Raw genomic sequence first — 18,788 nt, forward strand, 5'->3', positions numbered from 1 at the left:
CTGCTGCGTTGTGACTGAGTCACAGGCAGAGCAGGAGCAGGGAAGTAAAAGGCTAAAAGTAAAGGATTTCCAGCATCTGGAAAATGCTGAGATTTTTGCTGTTGCTGAAATCACCATTTGCTCTCATTTTTGCAGTTCTTTGTGAAGGAAGGCATGGCTGGAGAGCCTGGAAGGGTGTTACATAGCTGGAAGGGCTGAAAGTCTGGAGCCAAACCTTGAGGATGATGTCTGTGGGGAAAGAAATTGAGACCCTATGTCTAAATCTCAAAAACTGCTTTTTTTTTATATTCATCTTCCATGACGGAATAAAGTTTGTAATCACAACTGAGCAAAAGCACTTTTAAGTATTTATTAAAACCCACTCCAGGTTAACAACCTGCCAATTCTGCCAATTCTATTCTAAACCCAAAAGAAATGATGCGCTTATTTGCCCTAGAGGTAATAAAACCAGTTTTTCCCCTCCCTAGAAATACACTTGGATTAGCCCAACAGGCACAGCAGGATCAGCAGTGACTTCTGATGCTTATCCTCCCATTGTAGCAGCGGCCACCAGAGCCAGACCTTGGTTTGTGGCAGTGCTGCTGGGCTGGGTCCAAAGCCATGCGGCTGCTCAGTGCAGGATTACAAGTGAGCATCACGGTGAAATGAGACGTCAGGCTTGGAAGGTGCTGGCATCCCCTGTGCTCTATTAAATGTATTAACAAGTAATGGAATAGTGAACTCCTAAATAAAGTGGAGTAATTAAAACAATAAAATTTTTAAGGTTGAGATGATGCCTTTTGTTGTGGGTGGAAGGCAAGGGGAATAAAAGCTTTTCATCTGCATCAGCCCTGTGAAGGAGCCAATTGGAAGGAACTGGAGAAGCAGGACCTTCTCACTGCATGGAAACCAGAAGGGGCAGAGAGAGGGTAAGACCTTGGGCCAAGCTCAACCCTATGCAAGATTGTAATGACCACCTACATCTTCTTGTCTTCCATTTCCCCCCAGAGCCTTACTGTTAAAGTTTTGCCACCAGGATCCATGGATGTGAGCAGCGAGCAAGGCTTGCATTTTGCACATGGCTGAGTTTTGCTGCAGTGAGTAAAAAAACCCCAATCCTGATGGCTGAATTTGATAACAGGAACTACCACGCCTGGGTACTGAATATGGGAAGAGTCAGACTTCTGCCCTGGGCTCACACAACTCTGCCCTCGATGGAGAGCCCAGGGCAGCACTTTACTTACACAAAGTGCTGATGCCAACAAATACCATAATAGTGGAAGTAACTTTAACAAAGCATTGCTGGCTAGCACAGCACTTCTGAACTCAAGCCTTTTTTTTTTCTTTAAAGCTGTTTTGAAAGTTAATTGTTGAGCTTCAAAAAAAAAAAGAAAAAAAAAAAATTGAGTTGGGCAACTATTTATGCCAAGGTTAAATTGGGTCAAATCCTGAAATCCTGACTTCGGGCCAGACTCTGCAGTTCCCATTGATTTACACAGGAATGTTGCATGCACTGGGAAAGTTCTCCCTGAGTTGATGCTCTGTGTCCACAGAGAGAAAAGAGTTTGGATCTCTAGGTTTGACCCAGCAGGCAGCAAGCAGGATGGTAGTGCAGCTGGTTGGCAGGAGGAGACTGGGTATGCTCCAGGTGACAATGGTTATGTTATAATTTATGTCAGAGAAGAACTCCTGAATGCATTCTTAGTATGGTTGCGCTATAGTTCATGCCAGAGTAATTTCCTCATATACCCCAAAGATCTGTCATGGCATCTGCAGGACCAGATGCCCTATGAATGGGTCCTGGCTTGTATATACAGAGGACATGGACAGGCTGCCAGGGCTTCATGGCAGCTCCCTGCTATTCAGCAACATCTGGTTTGAGTGAAGCCTTTATAACTTGCACCAGTGGGGTAGGACCCACAGGAGCGCTTTTTGACACTCGCCTAGCAAAGGAGGGGCAACTGGGATAAAAAGAGAGGTGATGCATTGGCACAGGCTGCCCAGGGAGGTGGTGGAGTCACTGTCCCTGAAGGTGTTCAAGAAAAGTGGAGATGTGGCACTGAGGGACATGGTTTAGTGGGCATGGTGGGAGTGGGTTGATGGTTGGACTAGATGACCTTCGAGGTCATTTCCAGTCCTAATGATTCTATGATTCTATGATATGAGATTGCTTCAGAGGGCTTGCGCTGCATGTCCGTGTTACAAGGAGTATCCTCATCTGGCCTATAAAGGGAAAATCCAGCTCCTTGGAGAAGGGTGCTCTTGTGTCTTTCTAGAACATTCACTCAGAATGATATTTATTTAGCCTTACTTTGAACTGCTGCAGCAGCCTGGATCATTAGCTGCATACTTTATTTTGTTTTGTTTGATTGCTTCGCGAACTTAACCCCTCCCTATGAGGGCTTTAACTGAAGGATTTCTCCCTTTGATTTGAGGGCTACACATTTGGAGCCTGCAGACATACCTAAGGAAGGAGCACTGCTGCAGTGTCTTGCTGGCTGTATGATGTGGTGGGCACTGGAAAAATCTCACTGCCCTACTGTACTTTGGCATGTGAGGAGACTAAGTTCTCCTGCCTATTATGAAGCCACACGTGCTAGTTATTTCCAAATGAATCAATTGCCCTTTTAAAGCCACAGCTGCGAGGCTGCAGTCTGTCTACCACTGGCTGCAGTCCTACCCAGCATTACTCCCTGTGTGTCATCCCATTGACTCTGAGAAGCGCAGTGGACATTTGGGGCTTTCTGATTACTTGCCAAGCCACAGACACGCTTCCACTCACATGGCACTGGAGCCCCTTGCAGCTGGAGCGCTTTCCAAAACTATTCAGCTTGACCTTTGCTTGAGACATATGACAGCTTCCTAGCAAAGATGAATCTCGTTTCTGGAGAAATTGCACTAAGGCCACCGTGGTATATTTCCAGAAATAATCAAACACAAACATTCACAGGGGTCAAAATATCTGTACACCTGTTTCCTGGGAAGGCAGCGGGCGGCTGTCGGGGCCATCTCAGCTGTTCCAGTGCCCCAGCAAGATTAGCACCTGGGTAAAGAGCAGCTGATGGTTGCAGAAAATAGCAAGACGGAGGCCAAGCCAAAGGGAAGAAGAGAAGTGAAGGCTGCATCACTTTTCCAGAGGTTTCTACCTGTTATGGGTGGGGACCAGCACACACTAGCGCTGCAGGAGGAAGCCTGGGATGTTTATGAGTGGTCACAAATGGTGTTCCCCACTACTGGGTTCACCACTGGGGCCCATCCTGTTTAATATCTTTATTGATGACCTGGATGAGCAAATTGAGTGCTCCCTCAGTACATTTGCAGGTAACACCAAGGTGGGAGGAAATGTTGCTCTGCCTCGGGTCAGGAAGGCCCGACAGATGGATCTGGATATGTTGGACTGCTGGGCTGAGGCCAGTGGGATGAAATTCAACAGGATCAAGTTCTGGGTCCTGCACTTTAGGCACAACAACTTTAGTCTGGAGTAGAGGAGTCTCAGGGGGGAACTTATCACTCTCTGCAACTCCCTGAAAGGAGGTTGTGGTGAGGTGGGGGTTGGCCTCTTCTCCCACATAACAGCAATAGAATGAGAGGTAATGGTCTTAAGTTATGCCGGGTAGGTTCAGGTTAGATATTAGGAGAAATTTCTTCTCAGAAAGTGTAGTGAGGCTTTGGAACAGGCTGCCCAGGGAGGTGCTGAAGTCACTGTCCCTGGAGGTGTTCAAGAAACATGGAGATGTGGTACTTAGGGTAATGTTAGCAGGCAATATTGGTGGTAGGTGGACAGTTTAACCAGATGATCTCAGTGGTCTTTTAAACCTTTATGGTTCTACGAATGACTCTGAGAGCCCTGAGCAGCACCTCCAACTCCAAGGCATGCATCCCTAAAACATCTCTACAAACCTATCCCGTAGCACATGTGTTAAAACCCTGACTCCGAACCCCGTCCCCATGCTGCAGGTGCAGTGCTGCCAGCAGTGACAGGTGGCCACCTCTGTCAGCACCTCACCCAGTGCCCGGCACCGCTCTGCGCTGGGCGAGGCCTCTTCCTCTCAGGCTCTGACTCATGCCCACATGCGTGAGCAGGATGTGCATCACGGGCCGGCCCGGTCCCTGCTCGCCCACTGAGCCCCATGAGGACAGCCCTGCCCAAGGGCAGCAGCTGAAGGACTCCAAACCACACGCAGCACTGAACTGAAGTGAGATGTACCTCCAGCACGGCCCCCTCTAGCATAGAAGTCCTGGCTCCAAGACGACCCAGTGTGGACCATACTATCAACACGCCTGCAAGCACATCCACACAACCATCCCACAGCACAGGGAGGGGTTCCCGCACGGTCAGGGGCCCATCCTTGATGTGCTGAGACCCTCTCCCTGTGGTGCAGTGGCACAGTCCTTGCTCCACGATGGGGAGAGGCCTTCCAGGGCCATGGCTGCGGTCAGCACACGGTCACAAGCCGGCTGGGCCACATCGTGGTGTGGCGAGGTCCTCCCCTCCAGCCAAGACACACGTCCTGCTTTTCCTCACACACCCGAAGAAAAAGAAGAAGAGAAGATTGAGAAAAATGTTACTAAGTCAGGAAATCATTCTGGAGGAGGGGGAGCAGTTCCTCTAACCTCGTGTATGTGGAAAGAAAGCTATTTGCTGACTTGGCCTTATTTTTTAATTTATTGTTTTGCCAGCTGCTCAGATAAAAGGACAAAGCTCTGCCTGCTGTAATGAGGCAGCCGCTCAAGCATGCCTGTACAGCACAGAGCATCTGGCCGGGACACTGGTGACATGTGGAGAACAGTCCAAAGGGTGCACAGGACACATCCTTTTAAATCCCTCAACAACGAGGACTGAGCACTGCCTCTTTCTTCCTCCCATGAGAACTGGAAATCTCCTGGAGATCATTAACTTTGGCAGACAGGGCTCTCACATATTAAGGATCACAAGACCTGTGATACAAAATCCCACGAGCTTGCTGATTAAGCCTTTCTGCCAGGCGTCCACCACCCCAGGCTCCACAGCCATCTCCCAGGGAGACCTCCCATGGACGCAGGCCAGCTGGTTCTCTGCAGGAGTTCCTGTCATTTTCTTGTGTTTTTGAGAATATTCTCTTTCCAAGAAAAGGCCTGTAGCGGCATTCTGCTCTGGAGCTCATCGCTGCAGGATCTTGAGACCTGAAAGAACAGACAGTCAAAGACCCTTTATCAAAGGAAGGTCCTTGGAAGATGGCTAACCGCCATGTTGGACATAAGTGAGCCATGCTGTCCCAGTGCCACAGCAAGGACATCACAGGGGGAGCTTAAAAGGCATCTGCCAGTGCTTCCAGGGGACAAGTGGGCCTTCTGGCCTTACAGACGCAGGCAGTTTGTGCACACATATTGGTGTGGAGAGGAAAGGATTCATCACCATGCTGCTCAGGTAACAGTCCACACACGCACCAAGGTGGGTTTCACCCTTTCACCTGGAGCTTGGGTGCTGTTGTGCCTCTGCTTTGTCACTAAGGCTCAGGGGTGAACATGGCGAGCTTTACCCTGCTGTATTTACTCACCGGGGGAAGCACTTACTCACACCAGGCCTCTCACAGCAAAGTCATTGTGACTGGGCTAGAGAGCAGTGTGCAGGCTTCTGTCCCAAATTATGCCAGCGGTTCTGCCCCACTTTATTCTATGATTCCATGATTATGTCAGTACTTTGCCCCCAGTTGATGGCATGGCAAAGAAACCTTGCAGTATATAAAGCTCTGTAAGAATACAAATCTGACAAGTTGAGACTGGATGGGGATATCATCACAAGGCCCAACAATGGCTTTACACTCAATTACATTTATGGTTTCTGTGATTCATCTAAATGTTTGTGGCTTTGTCACTACCTGGAAGTTAAGAAAAGAAAAAGAAAAAGAAAGCCCCGGAATGAACAGTTTTCTGCTGCAAGACACTGGGTGACACAACAGAAACTGAGCAACTACCTTTGGTGGTAGGGAAGAGTCATTTTCTGTGCTGACCAGAGCTATATTTGATTTCTTAGGCAATGTCAGCTTTTGCATGCTACATTCTCTGGCTAATAGCCAGGGCGATGTGTAATACTTTAGCCACACTGTTGTTACTTAATGCTTTCCTAATCTGCAATTTGCGCAAGAGGAGTAAAATCTAAGCAAAGCCACTGAGAACATCTCCTCTAATAATTTATCAAACGCGACTTTTGTTGTTGGCTGGAGGCAGCAGTGGCTGGAGGTGAATGTTTTCCCACCGCAGCGCCGTGAGATAAACAAGGGGCAGCTGATTCACGCCGCACTTATTTTCTGCCATCCACCCTTTGTGTCACCCTGATATTTCTCCAAACGATAAGCCTGCGTGAGCGCTCATGGTGCGCCACCGAGGTCCGAGTTTCATCTCTTTCTGCAAATTGCATGTTAATTAACCATTAATAACAGCGGGAGTTGCATGCAGAAATCCACACCCACAGTGACGAGGCTGTGCCCTGGCTGAGCTGCTGATAGCTGCATTATGGGGCCAGGTTGGCCCCGGCAGCCACACAGGCTCTGCTCCCTGTCCCCGGAGAGGAAAACAAACCAACGCTGGCCAGCTCTAATCTCGCCATAAAGAAAAGCGTTACCTCTTGCTCTATGAATTTTATTTATTTTGGTCCTCTGGGCAGTGCTTGCTGTTGTTAGAAACATGATTGCTTCATACAGTTATGTTAATGTTTGCATTTGAACAGAATGTAATTGATACTTCTGCTGCGACGGCTTCAAAGCCAAATTAGGAAATGAAGTGCTGCACATTAGCTTGTTTAGCTGGTTAAATGCATACAGTGCAATGAAAACTAATGAGTTCTCTTTAAGGCATTTTCTAAATAGCCAGGTTCATAATAGAAAAAAAAAAAAAAGTTCCAGCTGGGAACTCATATCCTAAAGGATTTGTAGTTTTGTTGTAACAAAAATGGATCCTGGCTGCAATATGGATCCCGGGTTTCACTCAGAGAGTGGGATTTTGCAAGTTACAGAGGAATATAGCGTAAGAACTGTTGCAAATTTCACGGTACTTTCACCAACAATAGTTCTGAGAGATGTTGCATTTAACAAAGACATTTTTGCAAGGGATTAATTCAGAACATGGTTGTATGTCAGGCTATTCTTCTCAGTGCTCTGTAGGGAAACACTGTGTTCGTAAGAAGCATTTGCACGGGATATTTCTTCATGCTGCCAAACCTGTGCAGTGCCAGAACCCTAGAATCACAGAATGATTTGGGTTAGAAGGGATCTTAGAGCCATGCAGCCCCAGTCCCAGCTGTGGGCAGGGCTGCCACCCACCAACTCAGACTGCCCAGGGCCCATCCAGCTTGGCCTTGAGCTCCTCCAGGGATGGGGGACCCACAGCTCTTTGTGCAGCTGTGCCAGTGCCTCACCACCTTCTGAGTAAAGAATTTATTCTCAACATCTAACCTACATCTCCCCTCTTTTAGTTTAAAGAGAACTAAAGCTAAATGGATTTTTTCATCCGGACAGAATGCAGTAGCACGAAAAAAAAATGAACAAAAAATCTGCTTTTGTATAAAGAGATAATCTGAAGAGATTTGCTTGACAGAGTGCACTCAGCGCTGATTGAATAATTTGTGTGTTTAAAGCTATCTCTGGGGCCTGCCCTCAATCCATTAACACAGAGCTGAGAGTAGCACTGCTCAGCCTTTGTGATTCAGCCAACTGCAATGAATCTCTCTACGTATCTTTGTAAGAGTGTTTGGCTTTTTTTTTTTTTCCTTTTCTTCATAAATAACTGATGGAGAAGTGTCTTAGACCGATTTCAAGGTGTCCTAAAATGAGGGTTGTTGTTTGCATCGGTGGAACTGGAACTCAACCAGTGCTTCATAACGAACTGCCCATACACTCAGCAGCGTCACCCATTTGGCAAGGAGATGCTGACCTTCAGTCTGAGCACGCTGAGCTGGCTGCTTCACCTGGCGCTCCAGGAGGAAGCTGGCTTACACTCTGCTCTATTGCTTGAAAAATTATCGAACGGAGGGATAAAAAGCAGCTGAAGTATCAATTCAGTGTTGATAAAAATATGTATCTGGGAGATAAGGGAGGCAGCTGGAGGAGCCCAGGATGTCGTGGAAAAACCACAACTTTCAGTTGTTTCCAGCAGCAGATGGATGACTACTCATCCCAGCACCTTCCGGAGAGGGCAGCAACTTCTTTCAACTTCAGTACAAAATGGTGAGCAGTGCTGAGAAATAAACAAGAGATTCCTGCAGCCCTTGTCAAAAGGGACCATTTAAAAATAGACAAATTATGACTCGGGAAGAAATGTATGCATTGCATAAATCAAAGTTCTCACACCCACCACCGGAGTTTAATCACTTAATATGCTAGTCTTTCAACATGCTCAGAAACTTTGTATACAATGATACAAACGACGAGGTTACGAAGCAATAGCAATTTATTCTGCTATACAAACGGATGTTGCATTATAATCCCTAAAGCAACACAGAGGTTGTTTGCAGATGTTACTACCATTTGCCATTTATTTTAATTGCTCTACAGTGTCACTCCTGTGAAATAAAGTCATGGGGTGACCTATTCATTCACCTACTGAGGGTGACTTCACTGCAGGCAAAAAAAAGTATATATATATTTATACGTATGCTTTAGACATTGTCAAAGCTTCACTGAAGCATGAACCTATGAACCTCCTGCTGTTGTTCTAAGCAGATGCATCAGGGCTCAGATCCAAGGCTGAAGGTATGGCAGGGCAGCGGTAATTCAATCAGCTGGGCGATGCTGTGCATGTATTTTTACAACTTTTGCAAGAATAACATCAGTCAAGTAACTTGAGATATTTTGGTGTCTGACATTCACTCAGAGAGCTCCAAGAAAATATGCTTACTGCACAGATTGCTGGTTTGTCAGAGTGGGAGGCAAGGCACCTAATTACAGCCATCGCACCGCTCTTTGTCACTGACCAGCTCCCATCCCCTCACCTTGCTCTCAGCTCACTTTCTAAGAGCAGAGCCTTTCTCAAAGCCACCCTGGCTCCAAGACCTGCCAGGAAGCAGTTGCTCTGGTGAACAGATTTCAAGAAAAAGGACAAAGTTAAGCATGAGGCAAAGTATAAATAAAAACCGAGCTTCTCTACCTCCTCCTCTGTACTTGCAAGCGATGATCTCACTGCTCAGGGTGGATTACAAGAGTGGCTCGAGCTCTTTCAGGAAAGCACATTCTCTAACCTTGATACTGCTGCTATTTATATGCCTCGCTCCCAGCCACAAAGCACAGCAGCTCTGTCAGCTTTCAGCTCATTTTTAACAAGAGCACAGGGCAGCTTCTGTGCTTCCGCCGGCAGCAGCAGAGCCCACCTCCAGCCTTCCAGCAGCTCTCAGAGCTGCTCCCTTGGAGACACCTGAGACCCAATTTTCCACTGGTTTGCACATCCCATAGCCAGGCAGGCAAGTGCAGGAGGACAACCTTTTGCTGCCATCTGCACCCAGTTATAAAAGAATGCATAGGCTGAAAGGCAGCAGGGTGACTTAAGTTGGGCGGCAGAAATCCAACAGCTAAATCAGGCTGACTCTTCCGAAGCAGTCACTTATCTTCCCCATCCTTACCAAACAGGACGCCCTGTCCCATATAGCTCTTGGGAGAGCCGTGCCCTTTCCACCTCCCCAGTCCCCTCTCACCTCCAACCAGGGGGTGATGGGCCACCTGCAGGCAATGGCCACGAGCTGATGTGCTCTGAGGCCAAACCCCACCGTTTGAGGAAAAGCCCAACGTTCACCCTGAGACACCACCAGGAATGGGAGCAAATATTATGAAACCAAGTTTATTAAAACTTTCTACAAGTCAGACTTTATCATCCAGGTTTCCACAGATATCTACATATTTACAAGTTGGACATAGTGTTTCCAGCTTTTCTAGCAGATTTTTCTACCAATATATACAAATTCACCGTTCTTTTTCATAGAAGGGTTAAACTGTATCACAGATACAAATGTCAAGCAATCATGAGAGGTTTAGTGCAACGGAGAGCTGTAGTGCCCTGCTCTTAATGCTCATGATTCTGTCAAGTTAGTATTGCCAACAATAATTCACATTAAATTGCTCTTTGACACCTCTTATTAGGACAAAGAACAATGGAACGAAACATAAAAAAGCCCAACGACAACAAAACAACCCCCCACATGTAAGGTATGCACAAAGCACACAGTCCATGAGGTATACATGGTATTCCTGCAGTGCACCGGCGGCTCAACGCCGGACCACCCCAGGGATGACCCCATCGCCCACCTCACATCCACTGGGCACTGCGCTCTCCCTAACGCAAACGGCCACTTCTGTGTGAGCCACTGGGCACAAAGGTGTGGAACAGAGGAATCTGAGGCAGGGCTAAGCTTTGCTTACCCCCAACCTGGGAAGCTAATGATTTAGGTCTATTTGTTATCCACACACATTGGAAAGACTATGAATAATCATGCAAAACAAAAGAACAAAATTCAAGGGGAGGGGGGGGGGTGGAAAAAAAAACAACAAACACATAGCCACAGGCCAACAACATACCTGAATAATCAACTTAAGGGCATAGGGAGATTTTATTCTTAAGACTGACTTTCTAGGAGCAAGGGGGCGGGAAGAAGAATTGAGCCTGTAGGAAGACATGAACATGTTTACATATACTGTACAAGATGCCCCTATCGCTGTCCAAGGCAAGGTGCCCTCCTGATAGTGTTACGTTTGGGAAAACAGATACATTTTGGCACTGGGAGCTGAGACTTGCTGCCTGACCAGCCTGCTGAGGGCATGAAGTCGCACAGGACATGCTGCAGTAACTTGAGGCTGAAGGCTATTTAAAACGATTTTGCATTCAGCGAATGGCATCAGAGGGGATCCAGCTGGAGATCAGCTACTCCCCCTTCCCCCCATGTCAGAAAGGTCCTGACAGCAATTGCAGCAGGGATCTCTCTTATGGGAGGATCTTACAGCTTCATCCCTATGGAAATACAACTGACTGGAGCAACGAGCAGGCAGCTGATGTGCTGATGAAGACCTCCTTCCCTCTCTAAAGTGCACTTACAGTCAGAAAACTGCTTTGCAAGACACCAAGTCAACTCCCCCAACTTTAAAAACGAACAAAGAAAATAAAAAATACCCTAATTTGTCAGATTTGCTCAGAGATATGTCCTGTGCCCCTAACCTGCTGCAAATCACTGTCCATACAACCTGGGGCAAATGGGGAAGCCGAGGGCTGGCTCTGCCTCTCTCCACATTGCCAGCAATAAGGCTCTGCAGCCAAAATGCAGTGGGAAAGGGCAGAGGGCACAGGAGGCAGGAGCAGAGCCATGTGGTTCCTCCGGGCAGCAGGACCAAGCTGCCGGCAGGGAGATCACGCAGAGATCTGTGGGTCGACGTTTATCTGAAACAAGGTCACTTTTCTGACCATACTGGCACTTTAAGATGCTTTGAGTCTATAACGTGGAAAAATAAAAATAAAATAATGAAACCCTACGGAGATGCCAGAGGTGAGAATGACGAGGTTCGTGAGATTTCAGGGTTAGCAGAAGAAGGAACTGATATCGTCATTGTCTCCATGGTATTCTGGAACGATTTGATCGGAAGTCCCTGTCTCCTGGTCTGTATATCCTGGCTCCAGGACCGCCTCGAACCAGGGATGGAGCAGGATCTCTGGGGCTGTGAGTCTTTCAGAGGGCTCCCGCCGCAGGAGGCTGCGGATGAGGCATCGGGCTTTGGGGGAGACGTGGTCAGGAATACAGAACTGTCCGCGGCGGATTTTGGAAAACAGAGTGCTAGGGTCCGAGTCGTGGAAGGGATAGCGTCCCACCAGCAGGGTGTAGAGCATCACTCCCAAGCTCCACACGTCGGCTGACTTCCCCGAGTACGTCCCCGTTGTGTTGAGGATCTCAGGGCTGACGTAGGCGGGACAGCCGTGTTTATCCGACAGCGCGTCATCCTCGCCCTTGATGATGTGCGTGTCCTCCAGGCTCTCCAGCCTCAGCTGCGTCCTGCGGGGGGCAACGGGTGGAAGCCTTGGGTTAGAGACACAAGGCAGCAAGACCAACAGCTCCGTGCAGCAATCACCACTCCATTCCACGCATTAGCAAAGGAGAGGCAACAACTTCCTAATTTGCACCGGGGATGGTTACCCCAGACCCAAGTGTAGCTACGTGCATATTGTTGTTGTTTGCTGGGACGTCAGCAAGTGCCGGGCTCTCGAGGAATGGCAGCGAGGTTCCTGCTGCCATCCCAGCATTCATTTTCACAACACAAAGCCCGGTTGTTCTGCACTCTCCATGCTCTCCGGCTTCCTCAATCCCTATTTTCTCCCTTTTGCCTTTCCAGGTGGTGCCCCGGTCCCCGTGGTGGCGAACCGGGAGCTTCCCACCAGCAGCCACCGCTCACGTGCCGCAGGGATGTGCTAACTGCAGCCTGTCCTCGGCGTGACCTCCCGCTGCAATGCAAAATACCCATCGGTTCTGTAAACGGAAAATGTGACTCAATGCGAACCGTGGGCCCGGGATTGGCCGCGGGAGCACTGAAACTGCACCTGTGCTGGTGAGCCCCAGCGCCCGCCTGCCATTGCTTAACCCTCTTCTTGCCAAACGCAATGCACATGACACTCGCCTGTGCAACACCAATTTCCAAACGAGCCAGGCTATGTGCAATGTAACATTTCAACAAATGTTTCATCTCACTAGGGGCGGGAAAAGCTGCAATAGTTTCCTTCAAAGGAATTACTTTCTTTGCATGTCAACATAGGGCTGTTTCTGTTTAAGAGGTGCAGTACTGGTTCGTTGTCTTATCACCTTCATAACCGATATCCCATAGAAGCAGTTAAAAAAGAAAGCCAGACAGCGGTTTCTTCTGTTTCATCACATTAAGCACAACCCCGCTGCAGCCTGTACCCATTTTTCTGAGCTTCCTACAGCACAGCGGCCACTCAGGGTCAGTTCCTGGGGCTGACACCACACTCCAAGCTCTGCCACGTGCAGCATGGGGCACAGAGCAGCCAGCTCTCCAGGGAGACACTGAATGCTTTCCCTGGTCTAAATTTAGAAGCTCATCCCAACAGCGTGCCAGCAGATGGGGGAAGCTGGAAGCACCTTGCTATAACTCAGGCTTTAGGTCAAGTTCTACCACTTTTCCCCCCCGCGGGACATTTAACCATGTGCCGCCCTCCATGCCATGCATGCCCACATCCACAGAGCAGCAGAAGCACCACCACCAGCACGGAGATGCCGAGCAGCACTGTGCTGTCCTTGTTCCCTCCACATCCCATCCCTTCATCCATTTGGCCCTATAACTCATCCATCACCACCAAGACCCAACGGCTGCCCCGTGACTACCCGTGGATCTCACTGAACTTGTGCTGGAGGAGTGGAGGCTGATGGAGAGCTCCCTCCGTTCCCTCAGCCAACACCCAACCGCAGCCCCTGGGTGCCCCACTGCACACATGGGGCACGGACCCACCCCGCCCTTAGGATGCTCTTTGCCCTTCTGAATGAGGCTTCCCCACTCCCCACCCGGTGACAGCCGCTCACCTCTCTTCATTGGAGAAGACAAATTTCCTGAGCTTGAGGTCTCCAAGCACGATGGCCGACTGGTGGCAGTGAGCGACGGCCGCCACGATCTGCCGGAAAAGCCGGGCGGCCTCCTCCTCCCTCAGCCTCTTACAGCTCCGCACGTAGGAGTGCATGTCCCCAAAGTCCTTCTCGAAGAAGACGTAGGCCTTGGTGTCTCCGAGGATCACCTCCACCACACCGGTGATGTTGCGGTGCGAGGGCAGCTGGACGTAGGGCCGGATCTTGTCCTGGTAGTGTTTGAGAGGGAACACCTGTGCAGAGGAAATGAGCACAACGTTCGTTCTCGAGGCCGTCGGGAGCGGAATCGCGTCCAGCGACTCTTTCCAAACAATGCCGGGGATGGAGGAGCGCCAGGGCTCCGTGCTCCACTCGGAGCGGCACCGAGACCCTCCCCGCGGCTCCGCCGCTCGTTCCGCACGGACGACGGGGAGCAAAAGCCAAACCAACGGAACCCACAAACCGCCCCAAAGCCTTTCGTCCCATTTCGGAGCCCCTCCGAGCCCCCGCCGCCCTCCGACCCGCCCCGGGACGCCCAGCGCTCACCTTGCAGCGGAGCTCCCTGCCGGAGCTGACGCTCAGCGCTCGGGACACCTGCTCGCGCTCGGCCAGCGGCAGCAGCAGATAGGAGGCGATCAGGCTGGGCCCCGCCGTGCCCACATTCCCCGCCGCCCCTCCGCCGGCCGCGGGCGAGGCGGGCGCGCAGGGCGATCCGGGGGCGCTCAGGCAGTCCGGGGTTCCGCCGGGGCACTCGGCCAGGCGCGGGCACTTGGCGGCCGGAGCCTCCTCGGCGGGGCCGTCGTGCAGCGGCGGGAGCCGCTTGGCCGGGGCGCTGCGGCAGCGGGCTGCCGGCAGGAGGAGCGCGGCGGCGCGGCGGGGCGGCGGCGGCGCGGGGCGGCTCATGGGGGGCGCGGAGCGGAGCGGCGCGGAGAGAGGAAGAAGAGGAGGAGCAGGAGGAGAAGAAGAACAAGAAGAAGAAGAAGCGGGGCCGGGGGCTAAGGGCGGGCGGAGCGCGGCTGGCGCATCCCCTCGCTGTCCCCGCCGCAGCCCCGGGCCGTATCCACCATCTGCTGCCGACTCCGCGCTAAAGTAGTTGGAGGCTTTAAAAAAAAAAAAAAAAAAAAAAAAAAAAGATGGTTTCTCCTCCTCCTCCCGGCCCCTGACGCACGGGGAAGTGGGAGGAGGGAGCTCAGCCCGGCCCCGCTCCGCTCCGCCCCGCTCTCCGCCCGCCCCGCCGTGCCCCCGAGCCTCTCGGTGCGATGCTCCCGCAGCGCCTGCCGCACCCGGTCGACCCCGACCCCGCGCGGTGCTCCGACGCATAAAAGCGAAACGCGGAGCCCGGCTCCGTCGCCACGAGGCTCCTTGGCTCGCTCAGCCCCGCGTGAAACTCGGCAGCCAGCGAGGGGCCGCTCCCGGAGCGGCTGTGGGGGGGGAGCCGCCGAGTGGGAGGAAAGCGATAGAGAAACGGGCAGCAAACAGAAAAACGCGCGGGGAGCTGCAGCGTTAGCGCTTCAGGAGGAAGCACGGCCGGCTTTTGTGTTCACATCGGCGCCCGTTTCCAGGAGCTCGGCGCTGAGGCTTCCCCGTGCCGCGGGTTGCCCGCCCGTCCCCCTCAGCCCCGGCTCCGCCGTCAGCGTTCGCCGTGTATTTTAAGAAACGCATGAAACCGTGCTGCTGGCTGAGTCACGGCATAGCAGAGCCATTAATGCGTTTAAACATAAAATGCATATGCCATAAAGGGATATCCCAGGGGCTGCATTTTCCGTTCTTCACCTTTTTTTTTTTTCCCCCCTTTAACAAACAATTCGGAGAACGTCTGCAGATTTTTTTCTGAGCGATTCACCGCAGCTCGGAACGCGCCGTTGTATTTTGTTCCACTTATAGGCAAAGCACGCACGGACCCGTCAGCCTTTCTGCTTCGTGTTGCTCCTCCTGGAAGGCTGCGTCCCGTCGGTACTTCTGTACAGGTGTCCCGAGATGGGCGCCCAGCTGTGCCCCGCTGTCCCTTCCTTTTGGTCATGCAGTGGCACAGCCTGCCGGGAGGCGGGGACTCCCGTCCCTGCAGGTGTTGAAGAAGCGTGTGGATGTGGCAGAGGAACATGGTTAGTGGGCATGGTGGGGGTGGGCCGATGGTTGGACTGGAACCCTTTGGATTGCCTGGGCTGCATTGAGTGAGGAGGAATTGCCTTTGGCTGCATATACGTAAGTTGCTACGGAATTCATGCCTCCTATTTATTTCCACGGAAACTACAACACCTACGAAGAGCACAATAACACTGATTGATAGAGCAAATTCTCAGCTACAGAGCACATTTTTTCAGCACAATCACCACCACTAGCTGTGCATCCTCACCAGCAGTAAACAAGAGCCTCCATGCCCAATCTGCACCAGCAAAATGACCTGTTGTCACCACTGCTGAACCACCACCCACTGCCCCACTGTGCTCACACCCAGTGTTTGCTCTCCAGAAACATTCAGCAAGTGTCAGCGTACATCAGTAGGTGCCATTTTTTCTGCATGGAGTTGTTCAGTGACACATTTGGTTCATATGCACTTCCATGTCAGATGCCATTCTGCCCCTCTGCTGCAATCTGCTGCACAGCAACAACATGGAACTGAGTATTGGTGGGAAGGATCCACCTCTACTGCTGTACCACCAACATCTGCCTCTCACGTTATGGCCCAACACTGTAAAACAGAAGGCATTACTTTCAGAACATCCCTTGTAAAATATACAATATCATTAATAACATTTTAGTTTTTAATATTTGTCTTAAAGCATTTTGAAAGAAAGAGAGGAACAAAAGCATAAAACTAGTGGGATATGTGACCCTGCTTTTGTGAAGCTAACGCACCAGGCTGGTTTGATGGCAGTGGCTGCAGTTCTCAGTGAGCTCTCAAGGTGTTCATCAGAGATTCTGGATGAAATTTTGCTCTTTGTGTACTTCACAAAGTACATCTTCACAAAGTGCTACCCATCCTTGATAACCATTCACAAATGTGCCAAACAGCGGTTACACAAATAAGGTGTGATTGAGAAGCGACAGATATTTCTCTCTGGTAGCAGGGATTCTGAAACTGAGCAGATCTTTTAGCTCAATCTTTGATTGCAACTCTATGCATTCCATTTGAACCCTTGCAGGCCATGTGTTTTTATCAGCTGAAAATGGTGTCACAAACATAAATAGATTCTCTTGGCAATCTTGAAACCTATTCTCAAAGCCCTTTATGGAGCCAGAAAGCACAGTTGCGTATTCTTTGCTGTCCAGAGCCCCGTGTTGATCCAACGTACTGACAAGCACACAGGGATGTGCCTTCACTTGAGCCAGCACTGTGCTCCCCATGCCCCGGCTCCAGCCCACACAGCACTGATGGCGCACTGACGGTCGGCTGTTGCTGTGATGGGCCGTGCCCGGTTCTGCTCCGCAGGGTGCAGCCGCCATCTTTGTAGCACAGGGCACGGGGCTTGTGGGCTTTTCTGACCTTAGTGGTTCCATGATTTTCATTTGATGCCATTCCCCCTTGTCTTATCACTACCTGACCTTGTAAGAGGTCAGCCTCCCTCCTGCTTTTAAGCTCCCCTCAAGTACCAGAAGGCCGCAAGATCTTCCCGGATCTTTCTCTTCTCAAGGCTGAACCAGCCCAGCTCCCTCCTCCTTCAAAATGCTTTTGGGTGCTCATGGCATTAATGTCATGAATAAACATGTAGTAGCAAAGTTAGTTGTGACCAAATAATGTTCTGTACCCTATTGTCATTCTTATTGTTTAGGTATGGATCACAATGAAAGGTCCACATATGGACTCACCATCACCAAATTCCTTCCAACATGCTGCAGAGTGCAACAAGAATCAGAATCATAGAATGGTTGGGTAGGAAGTGACCTTTGAGATCATTTCATTGCAACTCCCTGCTACAGGCAGGGACACCTCCCTCTAGACCAGGTTGCTCACAGCCCAATCCAGCCTGGCCTTGAATGCTTCCAGGGAGAGGGCATTCACAACTTCTCTGGGCAACCTGTTCCAGTGTCTCACCACTACCACAGTAAAGAATTTCTTCCCGATATCTAGTCTAAAGAGAGAAGTGATTCCCTGCTTGGAGTTTCTGTCTTTTCTAATTTTATCTGGTCCCCAGAATGAAAAATAACAAAGCAGGGGATAGCGGGGCCGGCTGGTTGCTGAGTGCACATTGGTACTTCTCAGAGGGCTGAAACTCATCTCCCCTTGGCCACTTCTGCCAGTGCTGGTGCACGAGCCGAATTTTGTTGTGAACCCGTGCAGAAAACAGGAGAGGTTTGTGAAGAGCACCTCCCAAGTCCTATAGCAATTTGAAGTGCTCCCCAAGGGTACTTTGGGCATTGCCATTTCATTCCCGTGTTATTTAAGGAAATCTTCTCCCATGGCATTCCAACATCTGTCTCAGGCTCAGCTTCCACTGCGAGCTCAGCGGCTCACCCTGTGATGCTCACAGAGTTATCTGTCTGCACTGCTCCACTTCTCTGACCCTTTATCTCTGTAACTGGAGCAGCCAGCGGCAATGGGAATTGTGTAACCATCTCCCCACTTCCCCAGTGCCTGGGACAGGTCCGGTTACTCTGACAGTGTGTCTCGTGGGATACACAGAGTGACTCTGTTGGATTGGGCCAGTTATAAATAAACTGGCCGCTTGCTATGGGAAGAAATTAATAAGTCATTGTTTTAGATATTGGAAGATGCATAGCACACCAGTACTTGAGAAAATATTAAACTATCAGGCAAATATTAAACTATCAGAAAAATAAATACCATTACATTACGAGCTATTTCAAGACCTCTAATGACATTTACACAACTGCTGGATTTAACGCCAGCAGTGCAAACCCAGCAGCCAACACATGGCCTGCTGCAGAGTTGCTGTATAGAATCCCCCAGCACAGAAAAGGCTCCAAAACCTGTGCTCAGGTGATACAGAACTAAAGCTCCCATTCTGTGGCAGGAATCACACCCATAGTAATGCTACAGTCAGCCTTATGCTCTGTGACATTCAGTGCTGGATTCAGTGCTGAGATATCAAACACATGACACGAGCGCAGTGACATCAAAGGGACTGCAGTGTGCTGGTGTTCAGATGTTTCCCCTCGAGCCCTCCCAGAAGCCTGTCTGAGGGCTGCTGTTGCTGGGATAGCTACGTAATTCCCTTTTGACAAGCCCGTTGTTATCAAACCCAAGGAGTCTCATGAGCAGCACCTCCTGACTTTG

General features: G+C 50.3%; 1 protein-coding gene across 1 annotated transcript; it reads right to left on the reverse strand.

Moving 5' to 3' along the window:
* Positions 1-8,528: 8,528 nt before the first annotated feature.
* On the reverse strand, positions 8,529-14,630 carry TRIB1 (tribbles pseudokinase 1). The gene is made up of 3 exons (XM_048940281.1): positions 14,099-14,630; positions 13,514-13,806; positions 8,529-11,977 (listed from the first exon to the last, which is right to left on the reverse strand). The coding sequence occupies exons 1-3, from the start codon at positions 14,453-14,455 to the stop codon at positions 11,509-11,511; spliced, it is 1,119 nt and encodes a 372-aa protein (XP_048796238.1). The 5' UTR covers positions 14,456-14,630; the 3' UTR covers positions 8,529-11,508.
* Positions 14,631-18,788: the final 4,158 nt, after the last annotated feature.

The sequence above is a fragment of the Lagopus muta genome, chromosome 3 (assembly GCF_023343835.1).
Source record: "Lagopus muta isolate bLagMut1 chromosome 3, bLagMut1 primary, whole genome shotgun sequence".
NCBI classification, from domain to species: domain Eukaryota; kingdom Metazoa; phylum Chordata; class Aves; order Galliformes; family Phasianidae; genus Lagopus; species Lagopus muta.

Excerpts from the sequence above, each read along its gene's own strand:
- TRIB1 (XM_048940281.1), bottom strand. The coding sequence starts at position 14,455 with ATGAGCCGCCCCGCGCCGCCGCCGCCCCGCCGCGCCGCCGCGCTCCTC. Across the intron at positions 13,807-14,098 it reads GCAGGGAGCTCCGCTGCAAG|GTGTTCCCTCTCAAACACTA; the intron begins GTGAGCGCTGGG and ends TCCTCTGCACAG. Across the intron at positions 11,978-13,513 it reads GTCTTCTCCAATGAAGAGAG|GACGCAGCTGAGGCTGGAGA; the intron begins GTGAGCGGCTGT and ends TGCCCCCCGCAG.